We start from the raw sequence: 17,766 nt of genomic DNA, 5'->3' as shown, positions 1-17,766 counted from the left end.
TTGTAATAAGTCATAAATCCAGTGTCTTATTAAGACCATGATCTTTAGTGTCTAGCAAAGTTATGAATTAAGCTCCCCAGCTTGTTTTTTGAAGGTGTTGTGCAGATTTCCTTTGAGAATGGGGACTGAGAGGTCGCATATGGAATGATTGTTTTGTAAAAAGTGTTGGCCCAAACCACCCCTTATTCTAAAAAACTTGAATCCTAAAGTCTGGTGTTAGGGATGGGGAGAGAAATTAACCATTGGCACAAACAGGTGGTGAAATTGACCCCTCATTCCAAATCCTCACAGGATTACAGGAATTGCATCAGGATTTGAGTAATACGTCTTTTCTGCTACCCATGGGAGCATGTGTTGGTTTCTCAGGAAGAGCAATAATCTTTAATGGCTGAGAGTTTCAGCATTGACTTCAGTGGGAACAAAATTAAAAATTCCACCCTACAAATACATACAATTAAATAAACAATTCCGCTTTGACCTGCCCACAGGCCTGGTATCCTTCACCTCCTCTCCAGCTGCCAAGAACATCACACACAATGTACAGGGTGCCTGAAAATACTGTTTATTCTTATCTGATACTTTCCATACAAGTATTATCACGTCAGGCAAACTCCAGTTGGTATTTTAAAATAAAATAGATTTAATAATTTAATATATATAGAAATATGTTATCTGTTACTATGGGTTATATGTAGTAGCTCAGGGAAATCCTAACAAAGAAAAGAAAAGAATAAAGAAGAGAACGCATCAATCATAAGTAGCATAACTTTGAATGTAAAAAAAGGTTGAAAAATATGTAACATTTTAATGGTGAACCATTACAACAATAAACAAACAAAACATCCTCAGGTGGAAATACTTTTATGAAGGCCTGATCTTTCCGTTGACCCTAATGAGGCTGAATCAGGCTTTGAGCTGCTAATAGCACTGGTGAGTATGTGAGTTACGTTCCTTATTCTCTCTCCTGGTGAGGTTTGTTTTCTTCTTCCATTGACTTCATCTACACTGGAAATTTTAGGTCCATGCAGTTCCATGGGTAGTAGCACTAGATAAAGCTGCAGAGTAAACAGGACTCAGGAGTTATTACCATCATGTCTTCCAGCTGTACCCTGAGTGGGGCCAGATGACACAGTGAGGAAAATACCCAGGTCCTGCCATGCTGTTTCTTCCTCTGGTGCTGACCCTGCTGACGGTGCATCCACGGGACGTTAATATTGCCATTTTAAGTGCAGCTATTGTCTGTTTCACACTGAAGGACTCTGGAAACATTCCACTGCCATCATATGATGGTGCAGCCACAGCAGTACCTCTCTGGGTAGTCCAGTGCATACACCTTGTTTTCTAGTCCATAGATATAGTACAGGTACGTCTTCCCTGCGTACAGATAATGAACTTCTGTGATGGGGATCAGCTCAATAGTCTGGCGCTAAGAAAAGAAAAAAGCAAGTGAAAAGCCTTAATTACGTAAGGCTGACTCCCCATGTTTTGCCACATCTGAAGAGGAAGAAAGAAACACCTGACATCCCATAGAGAGAGATGCCTTCAACCACCACGTCAGTTGTCAAATGCTCTCCCCCTTCTTCAGCAAACTATCACGTGTGTTTGGAGCTTTCAGCCTTATGCACACTAGAACATTGCAGTGAGTTTATAATCACTTTGTGACATTTTTGATTTGGTTCAAAAACAAGACATGGTTAATACTCAGTAATCCGGAGGGCTAACTGTGTGCCTAGTCCAGGCCACCATGTAGTTGTCTTCCTATAACCATGTTATGACAGTATTATTTTGCTGTGTAAATGTGACACTTTCACTGTGTAAACAGGTTAGCCAGTCCTGTATTGTCACAGCTCTGTGTGTGGTAACACAACCCAGAAAGCATTGCCTCATATGTTGCTGGTACATGTCCTGTAGATGCAATTCCCTCTCTCTGCCCCTGCAAGGCACTATGGGATAGCTACATGGTACAGCAGCTTTGTATGAGTAGATGTGTAAACAGTGGACATACAGTTTTCTGGTTAAAAGCCATGAGGGTACAAGTCATCTGTGCTTGCTGTAACCAGGGCAGATAAGCAGGTCAATCGTGTTACAAAAGTATTTGCGTACTTGTAGATGGATGAGTCCTTAGCTTCCAGGAAAGTTTCAGATTAAAGGAAATTAAAGACATGTTTATTGCTTCAGAAACTAGGTCTGCATCAAAGCCAGCAATCAGGTAGTTAATGTCTAAACTGGGTCCCCCACCCTGAAGGATACTGACAGAGCTAATTAGAGCTCTTCATTGGTCAGTCAGGGCCCAGGTGTGAGTCCCTTATTAACCTAACAACCAGATTCATTTATAAAGAGATCCCTTGGGTCAATAACCAGGACGGCTGAGGAGGAGGGTAGCAGCAAGGCCTATAGTCTACAAAAGTGACCTTGACAGAGTTAGTTTAGTTTTGGGTGAGCAGGGCTCTCTGTCTGGATTTCTGTGAAGGGTTTACTCTGTATAAAAACTTTGCTGGGTTCTTTTGGTTATCTGGGAGTTGGGGCTAGTATGTTTTAACAGATCTGATGCACAGACAAATACTGTGAGTCATTTCCTGGTTTGAGGGGTGGGGGGTTGTCGATAGTGGTTGGTTTTTGGAGAGAGGGAAGATTAGGGTAAGAGTAGAGAAGTCTAATCTCCAGCACACAGTGTGAATATCCTCAGACAGTCTCTTCTCAGGTCTAAGAAAAAATGTCTGCGGAACTGCCCATGTGGGAAGAGTACTAAGACTAAGTGAAGTATATGGACAATAAGCAGCAGCATAATCAGAGCCACAGATTACAAGCTTTTAGACAATGAGATTGCCTAGAGGAGGCATAGTTTGGTCCATTAAACTACAGTTACAGATTCTTTTCAGCCCCCATTCCATGTAGCCCCATCCCCCTGCTCTCAAATAAAGATTGTTAGGAGCATTTCTACCCTGGCAGCGTGGGAAGAAAACAACTAAACTTTTTAAACCTTCCCTTTTAATCTAGCTACTTTTGTTCTTTCTATAAAATATTCTACAGTAAAAGACACTAAAGAATCAGCCATTACTACACAGTTGTCCTAGATAGCACCTATTCTGAACGAGGGAGGGGAACATTATACTACAGGATCAGCCTTTTGGCTAAGATAAACTAGTATGTTTTACTATGCAGCGTGTGTCTTATTGGAATACGTTCTCCCCTTGCAGGGCGGGGAGGCTTTAGAGTGCCCTTAGTGGCAGATTTTCTTTTCTCATATCTTTTGTAAAAGAAAGAAGCAGGATGTGCCAATAGTTAGTGCATTAGCCTGGAACTCAGGATACCTGGGTTTAATTCTGTGCTTTGCTACAGACCTTGGGCAAGTCACTGAGTCTCCCAGTGCCTCAGTCTCCCATCTGTACAATGGGGATAATACCACTGCCTTACAGGGATGTTGTAAGGATAAATCCATTAAAGAGTGTGAGGTGCTCAGACACTATGGAGATGGGGCCTATATAAGTACCCAAGATAGCCAAAAGATCATCCTTCTGAGTTAAGGTGCTGGGCTAAGGGACTCACATTGTGGCTCTGCCACAGACTTCCTATGTGACCTTACCAAGTCACGCAAACTGTGCCTCAGTTCATTGACATAGAGATAATACTTCCTTTCTCTTGTCTAGGCTATATAGACTGTAAGTAGGAGGTGTTTATAGGATCCCTACCCTCATGGCTTGGAAGGAGGAAGCAAGTCTCAGTAACACTGTTCTCTCTTTCTCTTACCCAAAAGAGACAAGGGCTCTGCAGGCTTCCAGACATGTGGATGGGGAGGAGGCAAACAAGGGACATGCTGCACAGACGGTATCCTATTTCCCAGCCCTACATACAACCCAGCATAGTACTTACCAATGTACAACCCAGCAGAGTTCTTGTGAAGTTTAATGCTGACCTTGTTAGCATTAATCCACCCACCTTTCCCTCTTTGCAACCTGATTTTTTTGGAGGGTGGATTCTTAGTGTACTGGCCCATGGAGAGCCCCTTGTAGCAAGAAGAGGCACACAGGGTCTGGGGGCAGAAATATAGAACTGCCATAAATTCCATGCCACTCTCTTCCCCTAATGGAAGAATTCTTAGGAAACGCAAAATTCTTGTACCCCTTATAAGGGCCTCAAGAATATGTTTGGGTACATTTCACTTCTGCTGGAACTCAAGAAGATTGTGACTCACAAAAACAAAGCATCTTCTAGGAGTTTGGTGCCTTTTATAGCATAAAGTGTCACCAATGCAGATTGGTTGTGTCCCCTTCAAATGTTGGCCTCACAAAACATTTCCACAGTAGTTCAAAGACAATGGCAGCAAAGACTTGGTGTTCGTCTTGAAGGACTAGCATCTTCCTGGGGGGTTAGCATGTCAGTAAAGAAGTAGCATTGAGAAAGGCAAGGACAAGTTCATCAGTTGTCTTTGGAGCATATAGAAATCTAGGCCTAGGGATTATCACAAAGAGTGAAAGAGGTTTAGGAGACAGTGCGGTCCAGTGGCTAGAACAGGGAGCTGGGACTCCTGGATTCTATTCATGGCTCAGTCAGTAACTGTGTGAATGTCAGTCTTTTGGGGCGTCATGATACCAAACTTCATCTAATGCAGTCCCTGGTAGGACACCAGTTGTACCACAGCTGAGATAAGCACTGTAGGTACTTCAACTGCTAAGACTCTATCACTAGTGGGTTCCCTGTTGCACCTCAATGCCTTCAATGCCACACTCTTCCCAGGGCCAAAGACACCTTGACTCTGCCCACACTCTGCCCAACTGCATCTTCTGATGGCCCTATCACTCCCTCCCTCACACCCCAGCAGAAGTGAAAATGCAGTCACAGAATCACCATTAGCAGATTTGCCACGCTGGCCCCTGCAGACTCATCACTGTTGAGCTGACTCATCCCAACTAGCTGCATGGCCTTGGGCAGTTCACGTAACAATTCTGTGCATCAGTTTGCACATCTGTGAAATGGGTATAGTAATCCCAACCCACTCACACCATGTAAAACATTTTCAGGCTCTGTGCAGAAAGCTGCAGATAAATCACACATGCCAATTAGTGAGTTACCTGGGAAAAAATGCTGTTGGGGGACATTTTAACGAATATGTTTCAACAGCTAGAAATAACTAATCAAGTCCAAATATTTCAATGAGTGACCATGCCAGAAAAAAGTCTGCACAGGAAGCTAACACCTCAGGTTACATGCCTGTTTGCTAACACCTTGAGCTAAATGGCTGTTCACTAGTCTGTGGTGTTTTGAAAGCACGCATTCAGTCAAACCATTTAACTACATAATTCTCTTTAGTTCCATTCAGCCTTGCAAAGATGTACATCTCCACCAGTAGCATTTGTTATGAAAAGACACTGCCATCCAGTGCTGAAGCAAAGCTAATGCAACTGGAATCTAGTTTAGTATAAACTAAAAAGGCAGAGAAGAATGCAATAGCTATGGTAGATTAACTAATAATCTCCTGCTCTCAGTAAGTAATTATCCTCAGTTGTCCACCCTGATGTGTTACAATTACACACAAAGTCAGTGTTCTAAACACAACTAAATGAAGCAAGCAAAAGCTGCCAGACTGTTGTCACGCTGAGCCTACGGAATGTTTATGGGCACAATATTTACCTCCATCATATGGCCGACTTCATAAAAGGCTGGAATGCCAGCCAAACAAATATGCAGTAAAAGGTGTAGAAAAGTGGTAGAACTTTAGCCAAGAGCAAGTGGCGGGTGCAAAGAATTAAGTAATGAGGAATGGGCCGGCAGGACACAGACCAGACCTAAATAAACATAATTCTCTTTAGTTCCATTCAGCCTTGCAAAGATGTACATCTCCACCGGTAGCATTTGTTATGAAAAGACACTGCCATCCAGTGCTGAAGCAAAGCTAATACAACTGGAATCTAGTTTAGTATAAACTGAAAAGGCAGAGAAGAATGCAATAGCTATGGTAGATTAAGTAATAATGGAATGGGCCGGCAGGACGCAGCCCAGACCTAAGTAAACAACACATGGTCTGGGAGATTTGGCACTGGAAGAGCTTCTCGACACCTGCTTTCCCAGGCAGCTAGAGGAGGCATTTGGATGGTGTGTCCCAATCTAGTGAACAAACTGCTTTTGATAGTGAGAAGTGGAGATTATCACCTTCAATTAATTTGGAAAGCACGAGCTTGCCAAAGAGCTGATTTTAGATTGACAGACCATATGGAAAATCAAACCATTGCCCCTTTAGCTTATTTTGGTCTCTTAATTTACTTTTCTTTTTTGAGGTGGCATTTTTCTCTTTCCAGAGGGAAAAATCAGTATGTACCAGCTATCATTTAGCATTTGCAACCTAATGAAGGCAATAGATGTGACTTGATGGAACATAATGGTTATGCAAAATTAGCTGCTAGGATATTAATCCAGGGGAATAAAGAATTTATTTGCAGTGACTTTGTTTGGAAAGGGAGAAAAAGTTTTCTCTTGTCTTTAGAACCAAGAGCCATTATTTCCCCTGGGATTTCACTCTGATTTTTAAAGATATCATGCTTTACATCTGCTCAAAAATAATATTGCTCTTAAATGACTAACCTAGTAATTAACATCTAACATCCTCCTCCTCCATCACTGGTTTTAATCAATTCCATGAATAAATCTAATGAAATAAACACAGTCCAAAATTATCAGGAGGTAATACCACATACCAAGTTGATTTTCCCCAGCGTATACATCCAAAGATCACATTTTTTCTCTTAGTTACAGCATCACACTGGGAGCTTGTGTTCAGTTGGTTCAATTGGTTATGTACCATTACCCCTAAGTCCTTTTCAGCATCTCTGCATTTCAGGACACAGACTCCAATCTTGTAAGTGGGACCTACAATATGGGTTACTGGCTAAGAACCTGATTCTTTGATTCCAACTGCTGTCAGTGCGTGTTGGATCAAGCACTAAATTCCACAGCCTTGGCTGATCCCCATACCTTTTACACATGGCTTCCCCGCTTACCTGCTGTAGAATGCGTGATGATGTGGCAAATGCTGCGTTATGCTCTGTGATGGCTCTCTGTGAAGCTAGGGAAATCTCTGGTATAGGGAAGTCAATGATGGGATACACCTGAAATTTAAAAAGAAAAGGAATAAAAACCCAACCTGCGTGGCATGAACTATCTGGTTTGTCATTCTGTCAACTCATGCAAGGAGCCAGCTACAGCACAATGAAAACATATTGAATGTCCTTAAATAGTGAAATCATGGATACAGATTTATATCCATTTTACCATAACATTACAGACCTCAGAATGTAATTGTGGCTGGAAAAGAGACTGTGTAAAGATGGCATCTTCTCATACAGTACCACAGCAGCTGAGAGCAGCCAATGTTCTCTAATTGATAAGCCCCAGATTCCAGTGCCAAGCTGGTAATTCCATAGAAAGGATTTCCATTATGGAACTCACTCCCGTCTTGTTCCAACAGAATCCCACCAGTCTTCTGGACTTTGAAGACTTTTTGCAAAGCCTCATTGTCTCACCAAGGCTTTGTCTCAGTGTGTTGATGATTTATGGAAGAAGTACTGGTTCTGTGCATTGGGAAGGATCACGGACCTGGTCAATCAGCCAAATGGAAATCTGAATGGATTTTTTTTTCCAGAATGATTTGTTTCATATCCCTGGAGCTTTGAAGAGACACATTTTAAAAAAATATCTCTCTCTTCCTCTATCCATCTACGTCATGAACATAAATGTTTCCTTTACACCTGTGAATGATGTATGCTTAGGACTGCAGAGGCAATACAGCTCTGAGATAGTGAACTGGATTCTATTCTGCCTCACACACCCCTGAACTAAATTTTGATTGCAGGATCTTTACTACTGACATGACAGGGTTTATTAAACTGTAAGCATTTGGGGGCAGGGACTTTGTTCAGTTACGTGTTTGAACTGTGCCTAGCACAATGGAGCCCTTGGGCATGGCTGACACAATACAAATAAATAATATAAAGAATTAATCTAATTGACAGTTAGTTAGTTGTTTGCTGATCTGGTAGTTATTTTAACTCAAGTCCACTATGTACTAAAGCTGACTTGTGGTAAAGTGGAAGAAAGTCCAGAAATGAGTGTGAGGTAGGAACAATCACTAATTTCCTCCATCCCTAAGATTTACTCACCAGAACATTCTCATCTTTAAATACATTCTCTCCATTGACTTTACTGAGCAGCTCTTCTGGAAAGTTCAGCTGGTGCTCAGAAACAAATTCAAACACTTTGTTCTTCCTGGGAGAGAAAAAGCATCATAGGTTATTTATATTACTCTAAACACCTGAGAAAGGTTCTAATGCTTCCTGATTTAAGGCAATATTCACTCTTCACAACCTTTGTGCTCTTCTGCAACAATCTCTTTTCTTAACAACCTCCAATGTTGTTTTTATGGCATGGATGACTCTTGCATTAAAAGATCCTGAAACTAGGACTTCATGGTTAACAGGCTACCTTACAGTTTTCAAGATAACTAAACCTATTGTGTTACTATTGCAGGTTCAGCCGTATATCCTCCTTCAGAAGCCATGGTTTCTGTTATAATTAATTATTTTGCCCTCCGGCTTGCAAGATAAAGGCTTGATTACTAAGTAAGGATGACTTCAAAAGGAAGTTATACAATGCTATTGGATATACTGTATATCAGTGGTGGGCAGGCTGCGCGTGGCCCGTCAGGGTAATCTGCTGGCGGGCTGCAAGATAGTTTGTTTACATTGACCATTGACAGGTATGGCTGTCCTCACCTCCCAGTGGCCGCGGTTCACTGTTCCCAGTGAGGGAGCTGCAGGAAGTGGCAGCCAGATCCAAGAGTAGACATACGTGTATCTCATGTGTATACAATATTATAACATGCCTTACTATGTCACTCAGTTGCCTGAAGGACTACATGTCTTGAGGATTTAGTGATGAGAAAATAGAGCTTCCTATCTCAGGATCAGTGCCCAGAATGGTAGTGTGATCCAAATTTGTTTCCATCTGTTGGCTATGTTGCATCTTGTGCCAAATAAATGTGTAGTGCCAGTCCTTTTCTTTAGTAATCTGGTATGCGTTTCATAAAAACCATCGGCACCACTTGGCAATTTCTGATTTAAAGGTTGTTCCAGGGATGAACTGAAATGAATTTTTGAGAAGCAAAGTTCTTAAAGCGATGGAGCTTGGGCATCTGTTAGAAAGTATTTTGGGATGTGGGTCAGCAGGAAATGTGTGGCTTTTAACCAAAGCTCACAACCTGAGATGCTGTTAGACCCTTCTGTTACTTCTGGCTCCAAAGCACCCAAATTAGAAGTGCTAACACTGGAGCCATAACAGAGGGAACCAGCTTTTTTCTGTAGCATAAACCCTGGTACGTGGGGTTCAGCTGCTAGACTCAGATGTCACTACTGGCACTGAGCCACTCAAATAACAAGTGTTAATAGCAAAGTGCTAATGTCATCCATTCTGCTCTGGCTGGTAACCTAACATTAACTCAGACTCAATAATTCATTCCACTTTCTGCACAAAAGAGATGCTTCCAACTGTGAGATGCCTCTGATTACAGGCAGAAAAACTAATCTTTTGGTTCAAGTGCTGGAAAGGAACTCCAGAGTTCCTCGGTTCCATTTCTGACTCTGTCACAGACTTCCTTTGTGACCTTGGGTAAGTCATGTCTCTCTCTGGACCCAATCCATCTCCCACAAAAATCAATGAAAAGACTCCCACTGACTTCAATGAGAGTTGGAGCTGAGCCTGTGCACCTCAGTTCCCTATCTATAAAATTGTGATAAATATTTTTTTTAATCTGTGTCTAGCTCTTATTACCTATCTTGCATAATGAGGCCCAATCTTGGTTGGAAATTCAAAGCATTGCTGTACTGCATATAATAACTACAACATTCTACCCACTCTACTTACCAGGTTATTATAAGCTGTATGAAATGTAAGAGCCTTTTCTCTCCCTGGCATGTCATACAGGTTTTGTTCCCCCGTCCAGAACAGGTGCTGCACCTTTTAGAGGTAAAAATAAAGGTTTGTGTCCATAGCAGTTAAATGGTTCAAGTTTAACGTTCGAGGAATCTGGAGGCTCAGCCCCTGCAATGTTTTCAGTGTTGTTTGGTTTGTTTCTTTTTTGAGCCCATCTCTGTAAGGCAGTAAAGAGGTTAACAAAATTATATGCAGTGGGTGTACTTCTTTCATTACTCTGTGAGGCAAGGGATTTGTATTTATTGTATAAACTGAATGACTAATACCGCCACAAAGACTGTTTGTAAATGTGGAATTAGTCAAAGAAATAATTTGTGCATCTAATTAAGGATAATAACCGTTCCCCTACACAATTGTAGAAGGCTGAGTGTCCCTTTCCAGTCACTGATATCTCTGCCGCTAACAGATGCAGGAGGCATACGCTTATGCATGGAATATTTTGATTGCCTCAACACAACTCAGATAAGCAGCAGTTAATAACTGATTCATTGAAGCTCTTCAAGCCTTCATTAGCCCCAGTGGATTCATGCTTTACAATTACTGCCACGATTATCCGCAATACCATATCTGTTATTTTAAACCTAATGGAGCCAAATAAGCAAAACAGTTTAGCACAGTGGCTTTTTTGGTATGTCACTTAAAGATCATTTTAAAACCTGTTAAGTTTGGTGTTTGGAAAGGCAACAGGGCAATAATTCTCCAAGCTGCACTCGCTCTAAACACTGTTAAACCTAAACAGTGTTCTGTAGAAACGTAAGCCCTGAAGCAAAGCCCACAGAAGACAATGAGACTCTTTCCACTAGCTTCAGTGGACTTTTGGATCAGTGCCACAGGGCTATTAGAATCGCTTGGGTCCATTCTCTCTTCCTTGTTTAAGCATTCGTACTGTGTCTGGTAAAAGCTGAGGGCAGTACTGCCAACCGTCATGACGTTACCAGAAGCCTTACGGTATTTGGTGTCTCCATGTCCTCCACGTATGAGAATCTTAGGTTTCTTCTTTCTGGTTTGTTTTGGATTTTTAAAATAAGTTTCTCTGGTTGCAGACTAAAGTAGGGTTACCATATGTCCGTATTTTCCCAGACATGTCCGGCTTTTTAGCCGCCCGGGAGGATTTTTTAAATATATAATAACATCTGGAACATATAGACATATGATAACTCTACTCACTGCCCCTCTCTCCTCTTGGGGTGTTAGCTTGCTGCAGCCTGCAGATTGCACACACACTCCCCAGTGCTGCTGCAACCCTACGCCCCACAGCTAGGAGCGGTGGTGTTTCTGCAGCCAGCTGTGGGTGAGGGAGACCTGCAGCCACTTCTCCCTCCTCCGAGCATCCCCCATGGCTCTGGCAGAGCCTCAGTCTCTCCCTTCCACTCTGGCCACACAAGGAGCCCCCCGCCCCAGCGATGTGCAGCATTTCTCTGCTCCAGCCTGACCAGAGAGGGAGCCCGCAGCTGGGATGCAGCCTCGCAGGTGGGAGCGCGTTGGGGCTGGGATGCCCAGCTTGGGGGCAGGCCCGGGGCTCGGAGCAACTTCCCGCCCCCCTGGCTCTGGCTGCTGCTGCATGGGAGAAGTGCCCAGCCAGGGGCGCATGGGCTGGAAAGCAGCAGGAGTTGGGAACGTTGGAGCAGGTGAGGAGGTGGCTATTTCATGAGGCTGGGAGGGAGGGAGGATGAGGGGGAATGTGGTGCGCTCAGGGGAGGAGATGGGGCCAGGGCGGGGATTTGGAGAAGGGGTCCAATGGGGAAGGGAGGGGGTGGAGTTGGGGTGGGGACTTTGGGAAGGGGTGAATGGGGGTGGGAAGAGGCAGGTTGGGGCAGGGCCAAGGCCCCTGTGCAGTGTCCTCTTTTTTTTCAATGTCATAGATCATAGATTCAGGACGAAGGACTCGAGAGGTCATTGAGTCCAGTCCCGCCCTCATGGCAGGCCAAATACTGTCTAGACCATCCCTAGACATTTATGCTAACCTACTCTTAAATCTCCAGAGATGAAGATTCCACAACCGCCCTAGGCAGTTATTCCAGTGTTAACTACCCTGATAGTTAGAACATTTCCTAAAGTCCAACCTAAACCACCCTTGCTGCAGTTTAAGCCCATGTTCTTGTTCTATCATTAGAGGCTAAGGTGAACAAGTTTTCTCTTCCTCCTATGCACAACCCTTTTAGATACCTGAAAACTGCTATCATGTCCCCTCTCAGTCTTCTCTGTCAAACAAAACAAACTCAATTCTTTCAGCTCTTTTGCCTTCATAGGTAATGTTCTCAAGACCTTTAATACATTATTTGCTCTCTCTGGACCCCTCCAATTTCTCCTACATCTTTCTTGATATCGGTGCCCAGAACTGGAACACAATACTCAGCTACGTCTAACCAGTGCAGAGTTAAGTGAAGAAGACTTCTTGTCTCCTTGCTCACAAACACACATTTATGGCAATCCTCAGAATCATGTTTGCTTTTTGCAACAGCACACACTGTTGACTCATATTCAGCTTGTGGTCCACATATAACCCCTTTCTGCATATCTCCTTCAGACAGTCGTCTTCCCATTCTGGTAATGTGTGAAAACTTACTGTCCTTCTCAAGTGGAGACTGTCGCATTTGTCTTTGTTAAACTTCATCCTGTTACCTGAGACCATTCTTTCAATTTGTCCAATCATTATTGAAATATGACCCTATCCTCCAAAGCAGTTGCAATCTCTCCCAGTTTGATATCAATCTGCAAACTATAAGCATACTTTCTATGCCAATATCTAAGTTGTTGATGAAGATATGAACAGTGCCAGTCCCAAAACAGACCCTGCGGAACCCTATTTGTTACACTTTTCCAGCAGGATTGGGAATCATCAATAACTACTCTCTGAGTATGGTTATCCAGCCAGTTATGCACCCACTCTTATAGTTAGCCCCATCCTAAGTTGTATTTGCCTAGTTTATTGATAAGAATATCACATGCGAGACCCATATCAAATGCCTTACTAAAGTCTAGGTATACCACATCCACCTCTTCTCCCTTATCCACAAGACTCGTTATCCTATCAAAGAAAGCTATCAGATTGGTTTGACATTTATTCTTTACAAATCCATTGTGGCTATTACCTATCACCTTACCACCTTCCAAGTGTTTGCAGATGATTTCCTTAATGACTTGCTCCATTTCTTCCCTGGCATAGAAGTTAAACTAACTGGTCTGTAGTTCCTGGGTTGTTTTTATTTCCCTTTTTATAGATGGGCACTATATTTGCCCTTTTCCAGTCTTCTGGAATCTCTCCTGTCTCCCATGATTTTCCCAAAGATAATAGCTAGAGGCTCAGATGCCTCCACTATTAGCTTCTTGAGTATTCTAGGATGCATTTCATCAAGCCCTGATGACTTGCAGGCATCTAACTTTTCTAAGTGATTTTTAACTTTATCTACTAAACCTACCCCCTTCCCTTAGCATTTACTATGTTAGGCACTCCTTCAGACTTCTCGGTGAAGACCGAAACAAAGAAGTCATTAAGCATCTCTGCCATTTCCAGGTTTCCTGTTACTGTTTCTCCCTCTTCACTGAGCAGTGGGCCTACCCTGTCCTTGGTCTTCCTCTTGTTTCTAATGTATTGATAAAAGTCTTCTTGTTTCCCTTTATTCGTGTGGCTCGTTTGAGCTCATTTTGTGCCTTTGCCTTTCTAATCTTGCCCCTGCATTCCTGCGTTGTTTGCCTATATTCATCCTTTGTAATCTGTCCTAGTTTCCATTTGACTCCTTTTTATTTTTTAGATCATGCAAGATCTCGTGGTTCAAATATAGTAACCCTAACTAAAGGCTCAAAAACCAGAAGATGAACAAACAGAATGCCAAATTTATTATTTAAAAAAAAATAATCATGATTTTTAAGTCAGCTCCATGATTCTTGGGGTGTGACTCCTGATCTCTGAACTTTTGAGGTTGGCGGTATTGTATAGGTATAAGCATATTGTCATAAATTATCTCTTAAAATTCAGGGGAGGAAAAAAGGACTTTCTAACAAATTAAAAAAGAAACAATTTCCAGTTTACCTTGAATTTAATATTTTTTAAGAGATCTTCATGATGGTGACATAGAAGACTGCAAAGCTTGGAGAATGAAGTCATTTAGGCACTGGTCCTACACTGAAGAGCACAGGTGGAGTCCTACTGACTAGGAAAACTGGTCATAAGGTTCCTGACTTTGCCCCTTTAATGTGCCTCAACCATGACCAAAAATATCCTGGGCCAGTTCCTCAGCTGGTGAAAATTATCCCAGGTAATGATCATAGAATCATAGAAGATATGCGTTGGAAGAGACCTCAGGAGGTCATCTAGTCCAACCACAACTAAACCATCGCAGCCAGCGTTTTGTCAAGCCGGGCCTTAAAAATCTCTAAGGATGGAGATTCCACCACTTCACTAGGTAACCTATTCCAGTGCTTCACCAACATCCTAGTGAAATAGTTTTTTTTCCCTAATATCCAACCTAGACCTCTCCCACTGCAACTTGAGATCATTTCTCCTTGTTCTGTCATCTGCCACCACTGAACAGCCTAGCTCCATCCCCTTTGGACCCCCCCTGCAGGTAGTTGAAGACTGCTATCAAATCCCCCCCAACTCTTCTCTTCTGCAGACTAAATAAGCCCAGTTCCCTCAGCCTCTCCTCATAAGTCATGTGCCCATCCCCCTAATCATTTTCATTGCCCTCCACTTCACTCTCTCCAATTTGTCCACATCCTTTCTGTAGTGGGAGTCCCAAAACTTGATGCAATACTCCAGATGTGGCCTCACCAGTGCCTAATAGATGGAAATAATCATTTCCCTCAATCTGCTGGCAATACTCCTACTAATTGAGCCTAATATGTCATTAGCCTTCTCAGCAACAAGGGCACACTGTTGACTCATATCCAGTTTCTTGTCCACCTTAATCCCCAGGTACTTTTCTGCAGAACTGCCACTCATCCTGTCAGTCCTCAACCTGTAGCAGTGCATGGGATTCTTCCATTCTAATTGTATGACTCTACACTTGTCCTTGTTGAACCTCGTCAGATTTCTTTTGGCCCAATCCTCCAATTTGTCTAGGTCACTCTGGACCCTATCCTTATCTTCTAGCGTATCTACCTCTCCCCCCTAGTTTAGTGTCATCTGCAAACTTGCTGAGGGTGCAATCCATCCCATCATCCAGATCATCAATGAAGATGTTGAACAAAACTGGTCCCAGGACTGACCCCTGGAGCATGGTACTTGATACCAGCTGCCAAATAGACATTGAGAGGTTAATCACTACCCATTGAGCCTGATGATCTAGCCAGTTTCCTATTCACCTTATAGTCCATTCATCCAGCCCATATTTCTTTAACTTTCTGGCAAGAATACTATGGGAGACCTTATCGAAAGCTTTGCTAAAGTCAAGGTATATCATGTCCACCGCTTTCCCCATATCTACAGAGCCAGTTATCTCATTATAGAAGGCAATCAGGTTGGTCAGATGTATCCATGTTGACTGTTTCTGATCACCTTCCACTCCTCCAAATGCTTCAAAATGTATTCCTTAAGGACCTGCTCCATGATTTTTCCAAAGACAGGGGTGAGGCTACCCAGTCTGTAGTTCCCCAGTTTCTCCTTCTTCTCTTTTTTAAAGATGGGCACTATATTTGCCTTTTTCCAGTCATCTGGAACCTCCTCTGATCACCACAAGTTTTCAAAGATAATGGCTCTGCAATCACATCAGCTCACTCCGTCAGCACCCTCGGATGCATTGCATCCGGCCCCACGAACTTGTGCATGTCCAGCTATTCTAAATAGTCCTTAATGTGTTCTTTCACCACTGAGGTCTAGTCACCTCCTCCGCATACTGTGCTGCCCAGTGCAGCAGTCTGGGAGCTGACCTTGTCTGTGAAGACCGAGGCAAAAAAAGCATTGAGCACTTCAGCTTTTTCTACATCATCTCTCACTGGGTTGCCTTCCCCATTCAGTAAGGGTCCCACACTTTCCCTGACCACCTTCTTGTTGCTATCACACCTGTATAAACCCTTCTTGTTATCCTTCACATCCCTTGCTAGCTGCAACTCCAATTGTGCTTTGGCCTTCTTGATTATATCCCTACATACTCGAGCAATATCTTTATACTCTTCCCTAATCATCTGTCCAAGTTTTCACTTCTTGTAAGCTTCCTTTTTGTGTTTAAGACCACCAAAGATTTCTGTGTCAAGCTAAGCTGGTCACTTGCCATATTTGCTATTCTTTCTGCATATTGAGATGGTTTGGTCCTGCACCCTCAATAAGGCTTCTTTAAAATACAGCCATCTTTTCTGAATTCCTTTCCCCCTCATATTAGCCTCCCAGGGGATCCTGCCCATCAGTTCCCTGAGGGAGTCAAAGTCGGCTTTTCTGAAGTCCACAGTCCATATTCTGCTGCTCTCCTTTCTTCCTTTTGTCAGGATCCTGAACTCGACCATCTCATGGTCACTACTGCCCAGGTTGCCACTCACTTCTACTTCCCCTACCCAGGGCCGATCCCAGGAACCAATGGAGGAAGCATGTGCCTGGGGCGGCACATGCTAAGGAGTGGCATTCCATCCATTCTTGGGGCAGCACATTCTGGGCGGCTTTTTTTTGTTTTGTTTTTTGCTTGGGGCAGAAAAAATGGTAGAGCTGGCCCTGCCCCTACCAATTCTTCCCTGTTTGTGAGCATCAGGTCATGAGGAGCACCGCCCCTAGTTGGTTTTTCCAGCACTTGCACCAGAAAGTTGTCCCCAACACTCTCCAAAAAATCCTGGATTATCTATGCACTGCTGTATTGCTCTCCCAGCAAATGTCAGGGTGACTGAAGTCCCTCATGAGAACCTGGGCCTGTGATTTGGAAAATTGTTAGTTGTCTGAAGAAAGCCTCATCTACCTCATCCTCCGGGTCTGGTGGTCTATAGCAGATGCCCACCATGACACCTTGTTGCTCTCACCTCTAAACTTAACCCAAAGACTCTTAACAGGCTTTTCTCCAGGTTCATACTGCAGCTCTGAGCTATCATACTGCTCTCTTACATACAGTGCAACTCATCCACGTAGAGGATCTGCCTCTCTGTGCACAAATGAGGATTAGATTTTTTTTTCTTAATAAATCAAATTATTCTAGAAAATAATCTAAATGGAGCCATGGTGGCAAAATGCCAATGAGCCCACCTTACCTTTTACGTCCAGTTCCTGAACGGATCTTGCATCGCTTTTGCTGTTTTTTCCTGTGTCTGGCCCCACTGCACGTAACACATCTCATCTAAAAATGCACCAGAGAAATAAAATATGCCCTCCCTGACACTAGAAACAACCATGTTTCAGATTTGTCTTGCATACTATCTTTATGCTTTCTAACCACAACCCTGCTCAGTCAGGTTTCAGCAAAAAAGAAGTTATGTTAGGTATGTGCTTTGCGCAATGTGATAAATCAGAGGGGGGATAGCTCCCTTTTGTGGACACCCAGCCAGCCAGTTGGCTATGGAATCCTGCTTGGTGGTGGCTCTCTACTTGCTTTACCTGTAAAGGGTTAACAAGCCCACAGGTAAAAGGAAAGGAGTGGGCACCTGACCAAAAGAGCCAATGAGAGGGTTAGAATTTTTTTAAATTGGAAAAAAACTTTCCTTTGTCTGTGTGTGTGTGTTTTCCGGGAAGAGAGGAACAGGGAGCAGTTATGCTGTGAGAAGCTTTAAGCCAAGTGTGAAAAACCATCAGATCATACCTAAAGATTGCTTATCTGAAACCCCAGAAATGTAAGTAAATTAGGGAATATCTAGGAAGACGCGATTAGGGTTATTTCT

At 43.0% G+C, this 17,766-nt stretch overlaps 1 protein-coding gene across 1 annotated transcript in view; it reads right to left on the bottom strand.

Moving 5' to 3' along the window:
• Nucleotides 1-546: 546 nt before the first annotated feature.
• LOC116827051 (protein SSUH2 homolog) overlaps nucleotides 547-17,766 on the bottom strand; it is a 33,388-nt gene continuing 16,168 nt past the window's right edge. Inside the window, exons 8-12 of the mRNA XM_032784204.1 lie at nucleotides 17,143-17,228; nucleotides 9,910-10,002; nucleotides 8,151-8,256; nucleotides 6,993-7,100; nucleotides 547-1,426 (exon numbers count right to left, since the gene is read on the bottom strand). Of these exons, the coding sequence (XP_032640095.1) occupies nucleotides 1,280-1,426; nucleotides 6,993-7,100; nucleotides 8,151-8,256; nucleotides 9,910-10,002; nucleotides 17,143-17,228 (540 nt within the window). The 3' untranslated portion in view covers nucleotides 547-1,279. The remainder of the gene's footprint in view (nucleotides 1,427-6,992; nucleotides 7,101-8,150; nucleotides 8,257-9,909; nucleotides 10,003-17,142; nucleotides 17,229-17,766) is intronic.

Source organism: Chelonoidis abingdonii, chromosome 17, assembly GCF_003597395.2.
Source record: "Chelonoidis abingdonii isolate Lonesome George chromosome 17, CheloAbing_2.0, whole genome shotgun sequence".
Lineage (NCBI taxonomy): Eukaryota > Metazoa > Chordata > Testudines > Testudinidae > Chelonoidis > Chelonoidis abingdonii.
This window is presented reverse-complemented; position numbering and strand designations above follow the sequence as displayed.